Source organism: Cajanus cajan, chromosome 6 (genome assembly GCF_000230855.2).
Source record: "Cajanus cajan strain Asha chromosome 6, NIPB_CcT2T_4, whole genome shotgun sequence".
In the NCBI taxonomy this organism is placed as follows: domain Eukaryota; kingdom Viridiplantae; phylum Streptophyta; class Magnoliopsida; order Fabales; family Fabaceae; genus Cajanus; species Cajanus cajan.
This window is the reverse complement of record NC_138522.1, coordinates 64,668,574-64,683,984: the sequence shown is the minus strand read 5'-3', so window position 1 is coordinate 64,683,984 and position 15,411 is coordinate 64,668,574. Positions and strand designations below refer to the sequence as shown.

The following is a 15,411-nucleotide window of genomic DNA, read 5'->3' as shown; positions in this document are numbered from 1 at the left end:
TTTTAAAATAATAATCATTTTTTTTGTTTGTTATTATATTTTAAGAACAAATAGAAAATAAGTATGATATTTTATAATTTTAATACATTAAAATTTTTATTGTAAAATTTTCAGAAATTAAATGAAAATATATAATATTTAATTATATTCAAAAATCCTGTTTATAATATATTTTTTTTGAGTAATATTTTAATTATAAATTATATATAAATTATTACAATATATATATATATTGTAAATTTAATTTTAGAATAAACATTTGGATTATTATATATAAATATATAAAAATACATATAAATATATAAATATATATATACATCTATACGCATATTACAAACAAAAAAAATTCTCTCCCTGAAATTTTTAGTGATTTCAAAAAAAAAATGAAAATTCGCTGCAATAAATGCACGGATAAACCCAGCTCAAAAATCTTATCTACTGATTTCAAATAATTCTAAGCTATTTATACGTAACCAAAAGAAGTAAATGGTAATGAAACTAAATTAATTGAAATCAATTTACCATTAGATAGCAACTATGTAATCATTATCTCTCATGCTATAAATAGGCTTCATCTGCAGTAAAATTTGAGACACAAGTGACGGAAGTAGAAAAAGAGAGAAGTAAGAAAAGAGAGAAGGAAGAGAAGAGAGAAAGAGAGAAAGAGAGCGAAGTGAGCAGAAAGAGAATAAAATATTTACACAACTACTTCTTGATAAGTCAACATTCCAAGGTAAGGAGGAGGAGAACTTTATCTCTTTAAATTTTATATACTACTATGTTTATTTATTTATGTTATTTTCTATGTGTATTTATTTAGTGGGGTATCCCTAACCTCATTTATTTACTTAAACTATGATTATTTTTATCCATAATAAATATTAAGGTGTTCATATTTTATATTGTTTAATTATTTTATAATGATTTTCATTTTTTATTTATATCATTGTACTCTTAATATATTCCTTTTACGTAAATATATTTATTGTAAATATATTTTATAATCAATTATAATATAGTTGTGATGTCTTGGACTCATCTTGTTGTTATTTCTTCCCGTATTTATGAAGATAAATATTGTTCTATGGCCATAGAAGATAAAGTTTGAATTATTTGTAGTTGAAGGTTCGACCTTGGGGATTTAAATGAATAAGCATTTATGGTGAAATATCCTGTTTGATATTTGATTGATATTACGATAATGTTCATTTATCCTTACTAGTTACTATTAAAATAATTCAAATTTTATTATAACAATAAAAATTTAATTTTTATGTTTACTATAGACAATCTTGTTCTTTATTTAATTAATTGTATTTATTTGATAAGTGCTCTCACTCCTTATTTTTTTTTGTGAAAAATTTAATATATCATAAAATAGATGGATCTACCGGCCATTCCAGGTCCTTTTACAGTAATTATCACTGCCATCTTTCCTGGGAGTAATTGGAGTGTAGACGTTGTCTCTAACTCAGTCACGTTCCAAGACATAGGACTGTCTTTGTTCGCTTTCTTTCCCAATCAAGAAAATCTCACTATTATAGATGGACCTATTATAGTGACTTTCTTTTTACCACCAGAAAATCATACAAATCCTATTGTAAACTTATTTTCACCATCAATGTAAATACTATCGTAGTAATAGTAGAAAAAAAAATATAGTATATAAGGCATGTACTCTAAATAATAGTAAAATAATATGTAATGTAAATATTGGAAATAATAATGTAAGATATGAGTAGTTTATAATTACGTATATTATTGCAAATATTTTAAGGTCATTATAAGTTAATTATGTGTATGTGAGTTTGAAAATTTTCTTTTATTACTTATTTGTGTTCTCAATTTATAAATATATATATATATATATATATATATATGTGTATATATATATATATATATATATATATATATAAACGTATAAAATTGGGGTTAATATTTATACTATTAGACGTTACAGTTTGAATAGATTAATTTAAATATATGAAATTTTAAACTTTTAGTTAGGATATGTGTATGTAAAATTTTATTTATATATAAATTAAAATTTTGATATTAAAATTTTTAAAAATAACATTAGTCAAATTTTAAATATTTAATAATTCATAAAAAATATTTATATTTTTCTATGTTGAGAACATTAATAAAGATAAAAAAGAAGAAGAAGACGAAGAGAGAGAGAAGTCAAAAAGGTTAGCAAGGAATTGTAGAAATAGAGAGGAAAGGGAAAAAACAACATAGAGAGAGGACAATATATGATAATAACATGTCTAAATATGATTGACGAGAAGACTAAATATATATTTTTTTTTCCATATTGCAGATAATTAATGATTGAGATTAAAACTCAATTGTAAAAGTTTCTTAATGAAATGATTCTCATCATTGTTATATATATAACTACCATTGTTAGCACTATCTTTATCATTGTCACTATCACTATTGTCATTGTCATTATTATTATTATCATTGTCATTGCATAAAAACCATAGTGGTTACGATAATGGTAGTGTTAAGTTTAATGATAATAATGGTGATATTGATAATGATAGTATCGTTGTCATATATTAAGACTACCACCATCATTATAATTGTCAAATAGGTTGGATCAGCATGGTTCGATCTAGTCTCCCACAGACTAAATGATGATTTTAAAGTAATTTAAACTAACATATATACTACTTTTTGGCTTTTATTTTTTTTGGTTCAACCTAACTCATGTCAAACTTTTAAACCACCGGACCAAATTGGCATTATTTAAAAATAAAAAGATGATTTATATTAAAAAAACTAATTAACATTTATTATTATTTTGTTTATTCTAGTGAAAATATGAATATTTTAATTTTGGGGATTGAGAAATAATTATTCTATTAATAAAAGAAAAAATAAAGGTTAATAAATTAGAATAAAAAATAATAAAAGTTATATTATAAATATATATTTCTTTAACGAAATCAAGAGTCAATTTAAATTATTTTACTTCTTTTTCTTTTATAATTTTTTTAAAGACGATAAAAAGAAAGAAAAATATTATAACCTAAAATTTATATTTGAATGTATTATATTTTAATTTTTATCTTATAACAATTATTAGTAATGTTAAAATTATTATTATTTTATTTTTCTATCAAATCAGTCCACTAGTACACAAAGGGTCTTTTACGTTGGGTATTTTGAGCTTTTTACGTCGGAAAAGGTTCCGACGTTAATACGGGAGACGTAGATTTACGTCGTCTCTAAAACGCGACGTAAATTTACGTCGGATATTATCCCAGCCCGACGTAAAAAGGGACAAAAAACATGCCATAATTTTACGTCGGACAAAGCCATGTCCGACGTAAATTATGGGGTTTTGTTTTTAAACGTTTATAAATTTTTGATATACCCAACACCTGCATATATATAGTCCAGAATACCAAATCTAAACGAGGCAGTCCAGAATAGAAATTCAAATTATATTTCAAAATTGAATGACAAAAAGAAAATAATATATAAATCTTAAAAAGCATAAATTATGACAATGTAAATCCTATTATCCTAAAAAAGCTATAAAACATATGTTTGTCAATGCTATCTAACTAACTAAACTAACTAACTATCAAACTATAAACATAATATCTAACTAACTAAACTTAGAAATCTAACTATTATATACTTTGAAGAAAAAAAGTTGTCCATTGTTCTCTTATCTTGAGCATCTCATCTTCGGGCAATGGAGATGGATCTTGAAAGACCTGAAACATTAATTTAAATGTCATTAATATGCAATGTTAATTATCCTAAAGGTAAATATACTTAAATAAATTTTGATATGAATTACCTACGCCCAAGAATCAATAATACCCGCAGAAACTATGGCTCTCATCCAATACATGATGTAATAGCCACATTCAAACGAGTCTTGTTGCCTATTACACTAAAATGATAAACAAATAACTATTATTTCCAAAGTCAATAAATTTAAATATTATTAACTATATGAATTAATTTGCTAACCTTAGGGTATATGAAATGCAATGACTTTGATGATCTGGCTCTTCCACTTAAAATATTAACTCCAGACACGATTCTAATTAATTGAAATAAAAACAAATGTTAGCCAATATATATAATTACAGTTTTAAAACATAATGAAAAAATTTAGTTACCCTTGTAATTGGCATTTAATTTCGTGGCTTGGTTTTCGATGTAGTGAACAAAACCACACCACGGTGTATTCCTTCGAATGATTACCATTAACTGCCAATGGGACCTACATTGTATGACAAACAAATTAGTTATAAAACTACCATGATTAAAAAACCAATTAAAAAACTAACCCGTCAATGTATGGAGCCATGTATATATCTCTTCTTGAGTCACTCATCTATGTTTGCATATATTGCTGGATCTGGACCTGAGTGTTTCCTGATTTTTGGATGGATTGAGGCTCAATAAATCCATATACTTCTGCTTGTGCATGCTCCACACTCAATTTGTCCATGTACCTAACACAAATAATTATTATAAGTTAAATGTAATTATTGTAAATTTAGACTCATAAAAGAAAATATGACTTACATGACCCACATCTGTATGATAGAAATATTTAACATGGAGTTTCCCCCAACAATCTCTAATGCATCAGGCATAGATATGTATAGTGGAACAGCAGCGCTATCAACTCCAAAAACTATAATGTCCCACTGCAATTGAATTGGCTTCTTCTTTAATCGTGGTAATATGATTAGAAGCTTAGATATGGGATCATCCTCAGCTGCTGCGATATTAGCATCATCAACATGAGGTTCTCTCATGACCTCCTTACCACGATTGATAAAATCCTAAAGAAATAATCACAATTAGTTAAACAATAATAGAATTATAAGAATATAAAAGAGCAATAATATAATTACCTTTGCCCGTGCTGAAAGCCGCATGACCAAACGTTTTGGCCAAGCTAAGAATGTGTCGGTTGCCTGCCCCACTAGTTGAACCTCTGTATTGGGCAAAGGCACTGGAGCAGCAACATCTTGAACTTGGTCAACCACAACCCGTGTCCAGTCTGGTTGTAGAGGGACACCATGGATGGTTGAGTCACCCTCAAATACTCGGCCAATAGCCACTAACCGTGGGGGGTCATCCTCAACATATAACTCACACTGCTTTGGTACATCAGTGTGAGTCTGATCCGGTGAGGGATCTGGAGCAGCACAACTCCCTTTAGTGCTGACTCGAACACCATCATGAGCAACTGCAGTCTATTGCTGAGAACGAGCCAAAAGTTCAAACTTCTGTTCAATCTCTTTTTGAATATTTTTCAATTTCTCTTCAAACTGCATCTCCAATCTCTGCTCCATTCTCTGCATAACCTCTTGACTGCAAGAGTCAACAGTGCTCCTCGATGATCGGGCACCAAAGAAATCTCGGTGGCTCCAAGAACCACCAACACCACGCACACGGCCTCCGTGCTCTGGCCTTCCTATGGCCGTTGTGAGGATATCATCCCGACCATGGGAAACAAATGAGCCCTGGGTGCTCTGCTCAACTAAACCCTCCTGCAACATATTAACAATAAGTATACCCTAAACTACACTTATGAATTAAATGAGTTGAAATGAAGAGTCTTAGTTTGTATATTTTTACTTACTATTTTATTAGCAACGACCCTTGCAGACTTAGAAGTCATTTGCCCATCTGATTTTATCCAGGCTGCTATCCACATCTCATGGCGGGGAGGTGACTCCACACGGTCAGTAGACTCAACCCCTGCTGCCTCTGCCCTAGCCTTCTTCATTTCCTTTTTTTCTTTCATATCCCCCTCTTGACAATAGATGAGGTGCATCATTCTTGGCCTGTTGTTCTTGGGCAGCTATTCTTTTAGCCTGCAATAATACAAAACAGAAAATGAGATTAATTAAAATATACCTTAAGTATTTGTGTCAATGTAAGAGTTATCAATAACTAACCTGCCATGAAGGGTCCAATCGAGTGGCACGAAATTGCATCCACTCCTCATCAGTGATCTGGTACTTTAGACAGGGAGTCTCATTTTGTCGCTCTCCAAATACATACTCCCGTGTCAAGAAAGTCTTGAAGTCTCTCCACCTGGTGGCAAGGGCAGATAACATCTTCCTCCTCATGACTTCAGTGTTGGGAATGTCAAAATTTTGCTATGAAAATAACAACAAATAATAAATAATGTATTTAAGTTATATAATATTGAAGGGATGTGAAAGTATATACCTGAATATCCTACCACATGAGGTTCTTGTCAACCTCCTGAACGTCATCCCATGATGGAATGATAATAGAAACATGTCGTCGAGCTAGGACTCCCAAATAGCTCTTAAACTTGGCAGCATTTGGGCCTGATGCCTTGCCAGAACGAGGATCCACCTCAACCGGTGTCCTCTCCTTGGCAATGCGTCCAGCTGTCAACCCAGACAATCGGGTGACAGATCTACCTTCTCTCCTTCCACTGCCAGACCCAGAATCCTCCATAATCCTGAAAAAATTAAACTTTCACTATTAAAACAATGAATTAACTGAATAGACAAATAAAGTAAAAAAGATAATAACAATATAGCAATAAAATAACTAATAAAAAACAAATAATACACAAACAGAAACCTATTAGGTTGGAATGTTTTCCCATATTCCTTCATCATGATCACTTCGAATAGCATGTATTTCGTCCACTTCATTGTCCGCAATAGGACCATAATGATCTGGTAGAGAAAGACGGTGTCTCATGCATATCTAGAGACTCATCTTCGTGAGTTCCATGCATGGTTCTTCCTTCGAGGACCACTGACCATTTCTCATTACATGGATCCTTGACATAAAAAAATTGTCTTGCTTGATATTCCATAATAAAAGGTTCATCCTTATAACCGACCTTATTCAAATCAACCAAAGTAAATCCTAAATCATCTGTCCGCACACCCGTATTGCCATCAACCCATTTACACTTGAACACAGGCACTCTAAACGTGACATAATCAATTTCCCATATGTCTTCTATGATTCCAAAATAACTCATGGATGCTGTAATGGGATTTTTATCTTTTGAACTAGCAAAGTGCACAGTCTCAGCCTGAATTGTAACTCCACTATTTTGTACTCTACTTTTGTCATCTTCTGTCTTTGTATAGAAACAATATTTGTTAATGTCATACCCACCAAATGTAATGACATCGTTGTTAGGCCCACGCGTGAGTCTCAAAAATGTATAAGAAGCATTAACCTCACCATAAACCTTTTTCTTGAACCAAGCTAAGAAACTCTTGTTATAATCATTCAATACCCATTTCTCATTCATCCGGGGGTGTGCTATCTTGATTTCATCTATGTGTTCAGATATGTAAGGAATTACTTCATCAGTGTTGTTCAATATGTACAAATGTGCTTGGTCAACTTCTGTTCGACTCACAGTTCTAATCTTTAAACTTCGAGTACCCTTACCAAATTGTTTCCCATCATGTCGAGTCTTGGGAATTCCTATTGGTTCTGATTTCGACATGTACCCTGAACAAAACTCAATGACTTCTTCTGTAATGTACCTCTCCACAATAGAGGCTTCTGGGCGGTATTGATTCTTGACATATCCTTTTAAGATCTTCATGTATCTCTCAATAGGGTACATCCATCTAAGATAAACCGGGCCACACAATCGAATCTCCCTAACCAAATGAACTATCAAATGCACCATGATATCAAAAAATGAAGGTGGAAAATACATTTCCAATTGACACAAGATTGTGATTGCTTCATTTTCTAACTCATCTAACTTTACAGGGTCAATTACTTTGTTGCAAATGACATTGAAGAATAAACACAATCGAGTAATAGCAACTCTAACAGAAGATGGTAAAATGTTACGAATAGCCACAGGCAAAAGTTGTTGCATTAAGACATGACAATCGTGAGACTTTAAACCAATTAACTTCAAATCTTGCATAGACACCAAATTCTTAACATTTGAGGAGTACCCTTGTGGAGCTTTCACACTGCGTAAGCACTCACAAAAGTTTTTTTTCTTCTTTTTTTGATAAAGTATGACAAGCTGGAGGCAAGTAAGTGCGTCTTCCAATAGACTGAGGATGTAACTCAGAACGTATACCCATGTCCACCAAATCTTGTCGTGCTTTCACTTCATCTTTAGTCTTTCCTTTGATGTTTAGCAATGTCCCAATTACACTATCACAGACATTTTTCTCCACATGCATCACATATATGCAGTGTCTAACATTTAGCTTGCACCAATAAGGAAGATTAAAGAATATTGATCGTTTCTTCCAGATATTTTTCTCAGTTGACTTCTTTTGCGTCTTTTCGAACACAATGTTAATGTTCTTCACCCGCTGATATACTTCTTCACCATTGCGCGGTGTCGAGGCAATTTCATCCTCCTGACATCCATTGAATGCTTTCTTCAATCTACAGTATGGATGACTACGAACAAGAAACTTATGATGCCTAGTGTATGTAGTCTTTTGCCCATGATTCAATTGGGTATAACTTGTGTTTTCTTCACATATAGGACATGCATAATGACCCTTCACATTATACCCACTCAAGTTACCATATGCTGGAAAATCATTTATTGTGCAAAATAACATTGCACGCATGATAAATTTTTCTTCACGATATGCATCAAAGACCTCCATTCCTATCTCCCACAACATTTTCAAGTCATCAATCAATGGACTAAGATACACATCTATGTCATTTCCTGGTTGTCGGGGTCCTGATATCATCATAGACAACATAATATATTTTCTCTTCATGCATAGCCAAGGAGGCAAATTGTAAATGACCAACAAAACTAGCCATGAACTGTGTTTACTACTTAAGTTCCCATAAGGATTCATGCCATCTGTAGCTAGACCAATTCTCAAGTTTCTTGACTCTGCACCAAATTCTGGAAATGTTTCATCAATCCTCTTCCATGCGGAGAATCAGCTGGATGTCGAAGAAAATTATCACATTTTCTACCATTTTCATGCCATGTGAGGTTTTTTGCATCCTCTTTAATGGCAAACAATCTTTTAAACCTAGGTATTATTGGAAAATACCATAAGACCTTAGCAGGGGGACCCTCTATTTCTTCCTCACCACTACTTCCATCAGTTTTCTTTTTGAACCGCGACAATCCACATGTTGGACACACTTTCAGTGTAGCAAAATCATTTGTATACAATACGCAATCATTAGGGCACGCGTGTATCTTCTTATACTCCAAACCCATTGGACATAGTATCTTTTTTGCCTCATAGTTGTGATTAGGTAACGTGTTATCTTCTAGAAGCATCTCCTTCAACAACTCCAACAATTCTGTGAAACTTTTATCAGTCCAGCCATTTCTTGCTTTTAAACTAAACAATTTTAAAGTTGCTGATAATCTTGTAAACATACTGCATCCTGGGTACAATGGTTGCTCAAAATCATACTTTAAGGTATCATACACATGTGCTCTTTCAAAATTTTATTCACCAACATCACGTATCATCTCTTCTAAGTTATCGTCCATCCCTTCAAAATTTTCAGTTGTTGACATTGTTGGAATGTCTAATATTTCTCCGTGCCATGTCCATACTGTATAACTCTTCACAATACCATATATAAACAGGTGATCACGTATTTCTCCAACTTCTTGACGTATCTGATTCAAACAACGAACACATGGACAATAATATGCCCCTTTGATGGGTTTCCCATTTTCTCTTGCAAATTCCAAGAACTCTTCAACTCCATTTCTGTACTCTTGACTAATGCGACTTGCATTCATCCAACTTCGATTCATTATCTATATATTAACACAAATTAACTATTGACTCAGTTATTCATAATTTTTCTAACCTAAACTACAAACCTAAAAAATCGATAGTAATTTTGGATAAATCCATAAATATTTCTATTAATACAATGATAAACTAAAGCTCAATGCCTAAAAAATTCCATCTTTAATGCATCTGGAACAGCCCATACTAAAATCAGAACGGGCCGTTCCAGATCAACAATTCACAATACAAAAAATTTAAGCAGAACGAGTCGTTCTGCAACCAGAACGGGCCGTTCCAGATGAACAAATAGTAGAAAATAAATCAAAAATTTGCGTAGACAAGAAACTAACCTCAAACGTGTAATGTGCAGACACTTAGAGAGTTACAAACATCCAATGTAGAAACAAACGCACTGGGAGACTTAGAGAATGAGAGAAAAGGGATTATTAGTTTCCGTAAACAGGGAGCGCGGGAATGAAAAATGAAAGGTGCATGATTTTAGGGGCATATTTACGTCGGGAGAATGAGAGAAAAGGGATTATTAGTTTCCGTAAACAGGGAGCGCGGGAATGAAAAATGAAAGGTGCATGATTTTAGGGGCATATTTACGTCGGGTTAGGGTGGTGCGACGTAAATTTACGTCGGATTAGGGGGGGTCCGACGTAAATTTACGTCGGACAGTGAGAGTTCCGACGTTAATGGGCTAATTTACGTCAGACCCCCCCTTTGCCCGACGTAAATTAATTCCCATTATTTACCATTCTGCCACCGCATTTTTATAACGTCGGTGGTGCCTTGTTCCGACGTCATTTAGGTGACGTAAAAGCGTCTTTTTGCACTAGTGGTCTAACCTAAATTCATTTGACTTGTTAAGTTAAACTTAATTTAACCATATTAATGAGTTAGTTAGGTCGATCTATTGAATTATATTTATTTAAGAACTTTAGTTGTTATCATTATATATGTTACAATTATTATTGTTGTCGCGTTATCACAATTATTGTGGTTATGACATTAATATTGATATTTACAGTAATAAAATGATGATGATTGCTATAATGATAAGTATTAATAATAATTATAATCACAACAAAAACAATAATAATCTCATTATCTCATAAAAATAAAACTTATAATTGAATTTGAATTTTAAATTATTTTTATATATAATTTAAAAACTATTATTTAATCTTTCTCATAACTCATATCAAGACCTACTATCATTTATGCTTCCCGTGTATATATACATCGGAGTGTGCAATATATAGAACCGGAACTTTAGTGCTTTTATTTATTTAATAAAATTACATGGTCAGGGTCCATCAGCACAAATAATTTAACAACCGGCTTTTATGATGAAATTATCTCTAGCTAACTTACTACATGCATATACACTTGATATTCCCGCGCTAGTTCCTTTTTTGTTTTCTTCTAAGGAGACACACAAGTTAGCAAGCTAATACGTCCATTCCTTTGGAAGAAATATCTCAGCAGAAGAGCTTTGACTCTGACTAATAACACTGCATTGCTTCATCCCATCTTTCTCATCGTTTTTCTTTTTCTCTGACTCACCACTGTATGCTTCTTCTCCACGTCGTGGGCTACATTTGGGACCTGCAATAATAAGATCATCCAACTTTCCTTTTATATATGTAGGGTATGCACATATGTAATTTAAATATTTTAATATGATATAATATAGTAGCACATTATTTCTTAAATAGGAGACCTTGAGAAGGTGAAATCTGCAGGCCTAATTGATGCACTTTAAGATTTAGAGCTTGAACAACTCGAGCTGGAAGGAGGACAGGAGCGCACGCTGCAAAACATTGTTAATCATATAAGCTACAGCTAGCAACATATGTAAGGAAAATTTGAAAGGGTTATACAAACTTATAAATGTTTTTCACAGTTTCTCTGCTAAAATAACTCTTTATATTTAGTTAAGAATATCTCAAAAAGCACTTCTACTTGCATCAAAAAGATTTATATATAGCACATTCTTTTTTATAATGAAAAAGTGATACACCTCATTGCGAGGAAAGAAATTAATACAAGGTGTAAACCTGGCTTCCTAGTTGATTTTGTGCCTGCTTTTTGGGGTAAGAAAACTCCAGTGCCACATGATCCTTGCCCAGAGACTAAGAAAACAGCTTGCATCCCAGGCCCACCTGTCGCATGTTTCGACCTTTGATATGATGATGATCTTGCCCATGGAATAGATTTTGAGTACTGAAATTAATCACAATATGTATTTTAATTTTAATAAAACAAAAAATTGGATATATGAAATGGTGAATAAGCAGGTATGACTATTTCACAAATAAAGTTCAAAGTCATAAACAATTAACTACTAATATGTCACTGCAGCCTGCAGGATTAATATGCATGCATGTGACCAACTAGGCATGCGTCATGACATGTCTAGTTTCATACTGCATGCTTCAGAACTTTTCTGATAAGCCACTAAAGCTATCTACTTAAGTAGGTTTGTTTAATATATTACGTGCAACTTTTCAATTTTTAAAATAAAATCAGACTAAAGCTAGATTGAGACAATTTTCAGCTTGCACGTTAGCCTACTTTTTTATTGTTTGAGTCATGTTAGAGGGAGACGAATTTTGAGCCACGCCATTAGGTTATCAACCATTCAATTAAATTAGGAACTCCTTTATTTTTGGCCTTTTGGTTTCAGCTCAAGAATAATTAATGTTACCGAAAGTACAAGGAAAAAACTTTAAAAAAAGGTAAAATTCCTGGAATATCTGCAGCATGCAACACTAAAGACCCTTTTTGCTTCAAAAGAAATCTGTGTGCAAAAGAAATGGAACTGTAAAAGCATATTTTCTGTTCCCACTAACGCCTAAAGTAGCTTGATGATCTCCTTATGCTAAAGTAGCCAATTAATACAACAAAAGTAGTTAGTACAAACAAGATCTCAATTTGAGTTTTGTGATTTAAAATAATAAAATTAAAAATTTATTAATCAGGTCAATTTTCTTTTACAAAAATTAATTATATGACAAAACTAGTAAATATTTTGAATTAATAATATGATTAATTAAAAAGTAGTTAATTAATTAAAATCCACATATGATGCTAACTCAATTCATAGACAGACACGTGTACAGAACCTGATGACGATTCTTGATTAAATAAAGCTATTTCAATTCCATTTTTAATCAGTAATTTCAGTTGCATCTAAAGTGCCTAACCCATCTTTGGAATACCTACATCTCAAATCTTTAAAGCACATATTATTAAAACTACAGCCTGATTACTACCTAAACCTAACTAAAAGGATATATCTTTTATTCCTTTATCATATGATACCTATTCCTTTATTATATGATACCTACCAAAACTTCTACGCAAACATTGCACCTTGCTGTCTCTCCAGCAGCCACAATTAACCAGAGGCAGAGAGTGATCAATTGAATGAATAAATTGCTTAGAACAGTACCTGTAACTGTGGTTCCCTGTGGTAGCCTTGTTGCTTCTGTCTTTGGTGGTGGTTCTTCATATTCACCGGTAGAAAATTCCAACATGTAAAACCAATTCAAAACTCAAATTACCGTAGATTATGTTACTATTAAATATTAATCAAATTACCTAAAATAGGAAAATCCAATCTGTGAAGCCAAATGCACATGCACTATATCAATTCAATCAAACATATGACTTAAAAAATATAACACTAATCAGCACAACTATATGTTAATCTCTGATTATAATGAAGCGACCCAGTTGCATATTTGGAATACCTAGCTAGAGAAACTATATACATGAGAAGAAGCAAAATGATGGACATGAATAAATAAAGAAGGAAAAATATGATGTTATTACTATGTTACTAAGTATTAACTAACCTTGGAGTGATCACATGCCTCGTCAAGAACATGGGAGGGTAAACAGAGCATTCCTTCTTCAAAAGCAACTTCAGCATCATCTCGATGAAGAGAAGCCATGAGAGGAACAGAGAAAAGATTATAGTATGATGTTGAATCTGGTGACTCGTTTTGGAATGTAAGAGGGAGAGAGGGTTTTTAAACTCCAACTTCCAACCTGCAACTCAACTAAAATAACTTGCGTGTCGGGGAGTGGAGAAAAAAATTGTTTTCTTATATGCTTTTTCAGCTAGAGAAACTTTTTATTAATAGGTGATTGACGTTCATTATAATAATGTTCATCAGTCAAAAATTAATTGTTTTTAGTTGTTATGAAAAATAATAAAATTTGTTCTATACAACAATTTGTGATTAAATTTATATATATTTTTTACGTTAAAATAATGTTTTAATTAAATTCATATTAGTAATATGGATTTTTATTCTTATAATCCTTTTATAAATTATTTCATGTAGTATTATAAAATTATAATACTAATTACTTTACAAAGTTTTAGTCAATAAACAATAAATATTGTAAATTAATAAAATGTACTCGTTTTCTCTCTTTGTAAGGTCAAGGAATATTACTAGCCACAAATTAATAAGTAAAATACATAACCAATATTTTCGATCTCTCACACACAGTAATTCGGAATAATTAATTAATTCAGTGACATTAATTTCGTGAACAATTTGTACTGATCTTCTAAAATTATTTAAACTCGACATTTTCTTTTTTCAACTAATTATTTCTATTTAATTAATTAATGTGTTGATAAAAATAGTGGATACACATTTTACTTAATTATTATTAATGCTACTCATATTCTATAACAAATAAAAATAGTTTATATTGGTTAAATTATATTTTTATTCCTTTATCTTACTTTTTTCATTTTGATCCTTTATATATATTAAAATATTTATTTTGATCCTTTATTTTTATATTTTGATCAATTTGATCCTTTCAAAATGATAATTATTTTTTATTTTGTAACATAATTTTAAATCAATTTTTGATTGATTCAAGATATGAAACTCATAATATTAAATTCACCCATATAAAAGTTATGAAATACAATTAATGTTTGTATCTAAAAAAGACTATAAATATAGTAAAGATTATGTGAAAAATATATTTTTAAATAATTAAAAAATAATAAGAAATTATGGTTTTTAAAAAATTTTATTTTCATTGTATTTTTAACACATTTTATTTGAATTTCAATTGCATTAAATAAATTTTATATAAGTGAATTTTATGAAACAAATTTCAAGTTTAGAATCGGTTCAAAAATTTTAAAACATTGAATTGACCTAAATTTAGAAAATAAATAACCAAAATAAACATTTTAAAAAGATAAATAATTAAAATGAATTTAAAAAATAAGATGAATGATCAAAAATAAAATCTAGTTATTTATCTTTATATAAAAAAAAAGAGAGAAAATGATTTACCTTATTTGTTTTTTGTTGTCTAAAAACTAAAAAAAAAAATTAATTCAAGAAATAATTTTAAAAAGACACTTGTAAAAAAAAACAAAAATTCTCAAAAGATTGCGTTCTGTTGCCTAGACTTCACGCTGGAATCGTCGACATGGTTGAACACTATCGCCAAGAAATTACTATTATTTATGAAGGCAGGTTTACGATTAATCTTACGATCTCTGATTTGATTAAAAAAAAAGTTTTCCCATCAAATTTGAAGTTAAAATTTGAAAAAACGTCTACTATATCACCTTTTATTATAT

The 15,411-nt window shown here is 31.2% G+C and overlaps 1 protein-coding gene and 1 long non-coding RNA gene across 2 annotated transcripts; both read right to left on the bottom strand.

Moving 5' to 3' along the window:
• Positions 1-3,007: 3,007 nt before the first annotated feature.
• LOC145958886 (uncharacterized) lies at positions 3,008-4,256 on the bottom strand. The gene is made up of 3 exons (XR_014434433.1): positions 4,152-4,256; positions 4,000-4,072; positions 3,008-3,919 (listed from the first exon to the last, which is right to left on the bottom strand). It is a non-coding gene; the product is annotated as an uncharacterized LOC145958886 (long non-coding RNA).
• A 6,777-nt stretch (positions 4,257-11,033) lies between these two features.
• On the bottom strand, positions 11,034-13,871 carry LOC109817855 (uncharacterized). Its single transcript, XM_020383203.3, has 5 exons — positions 13,640-13,871; positions 13,234-13,287; positions 11,837-12,002; positions 11,500-11,589; positions 11,034-11,384 (listed from the first exon to the last, which is right to left on the bottom strand). The coding sequence occupies exons 1-5, from the start codon at positions 13,736-13,738 to the stop codon at positions 11,227-11,229; spliced, it is 567 nt and encodes a 188-aa protein (XP_020238792.2). The 5' UTR covers positions 13,739-13,871; the 3' UTR covers positions 11,034-11,226.
• Positions 13,872-15,411: the final 1,540 nt, after the last annotated feature.

Excerpts from the sequence above, each read along its gene's own strand:
- LOC109817855 (XM_020383203.3), bottom strand. The coding sequence starts at position 13,738 with ATGGCTTCTCTTCATCGAGATGATGCTGAAGTTGCTTTTGAAGAAGGA. Across the intron at positions 13,288-13,639 it reads AGGCATGTGATCACTCCAAG|AACCACCACCAAAGACAGAA; the intron begins GTTAGTTAATAC and ends GTGAATATGAAG. Across the intron at positions 11,385-11,499 it reads GCAGATTTCACCTTCTCAAG|GTCCCAAATGTAGCCCACGA; the intron begins GTCTCCTATTTA and ends TTATTATTGCAG.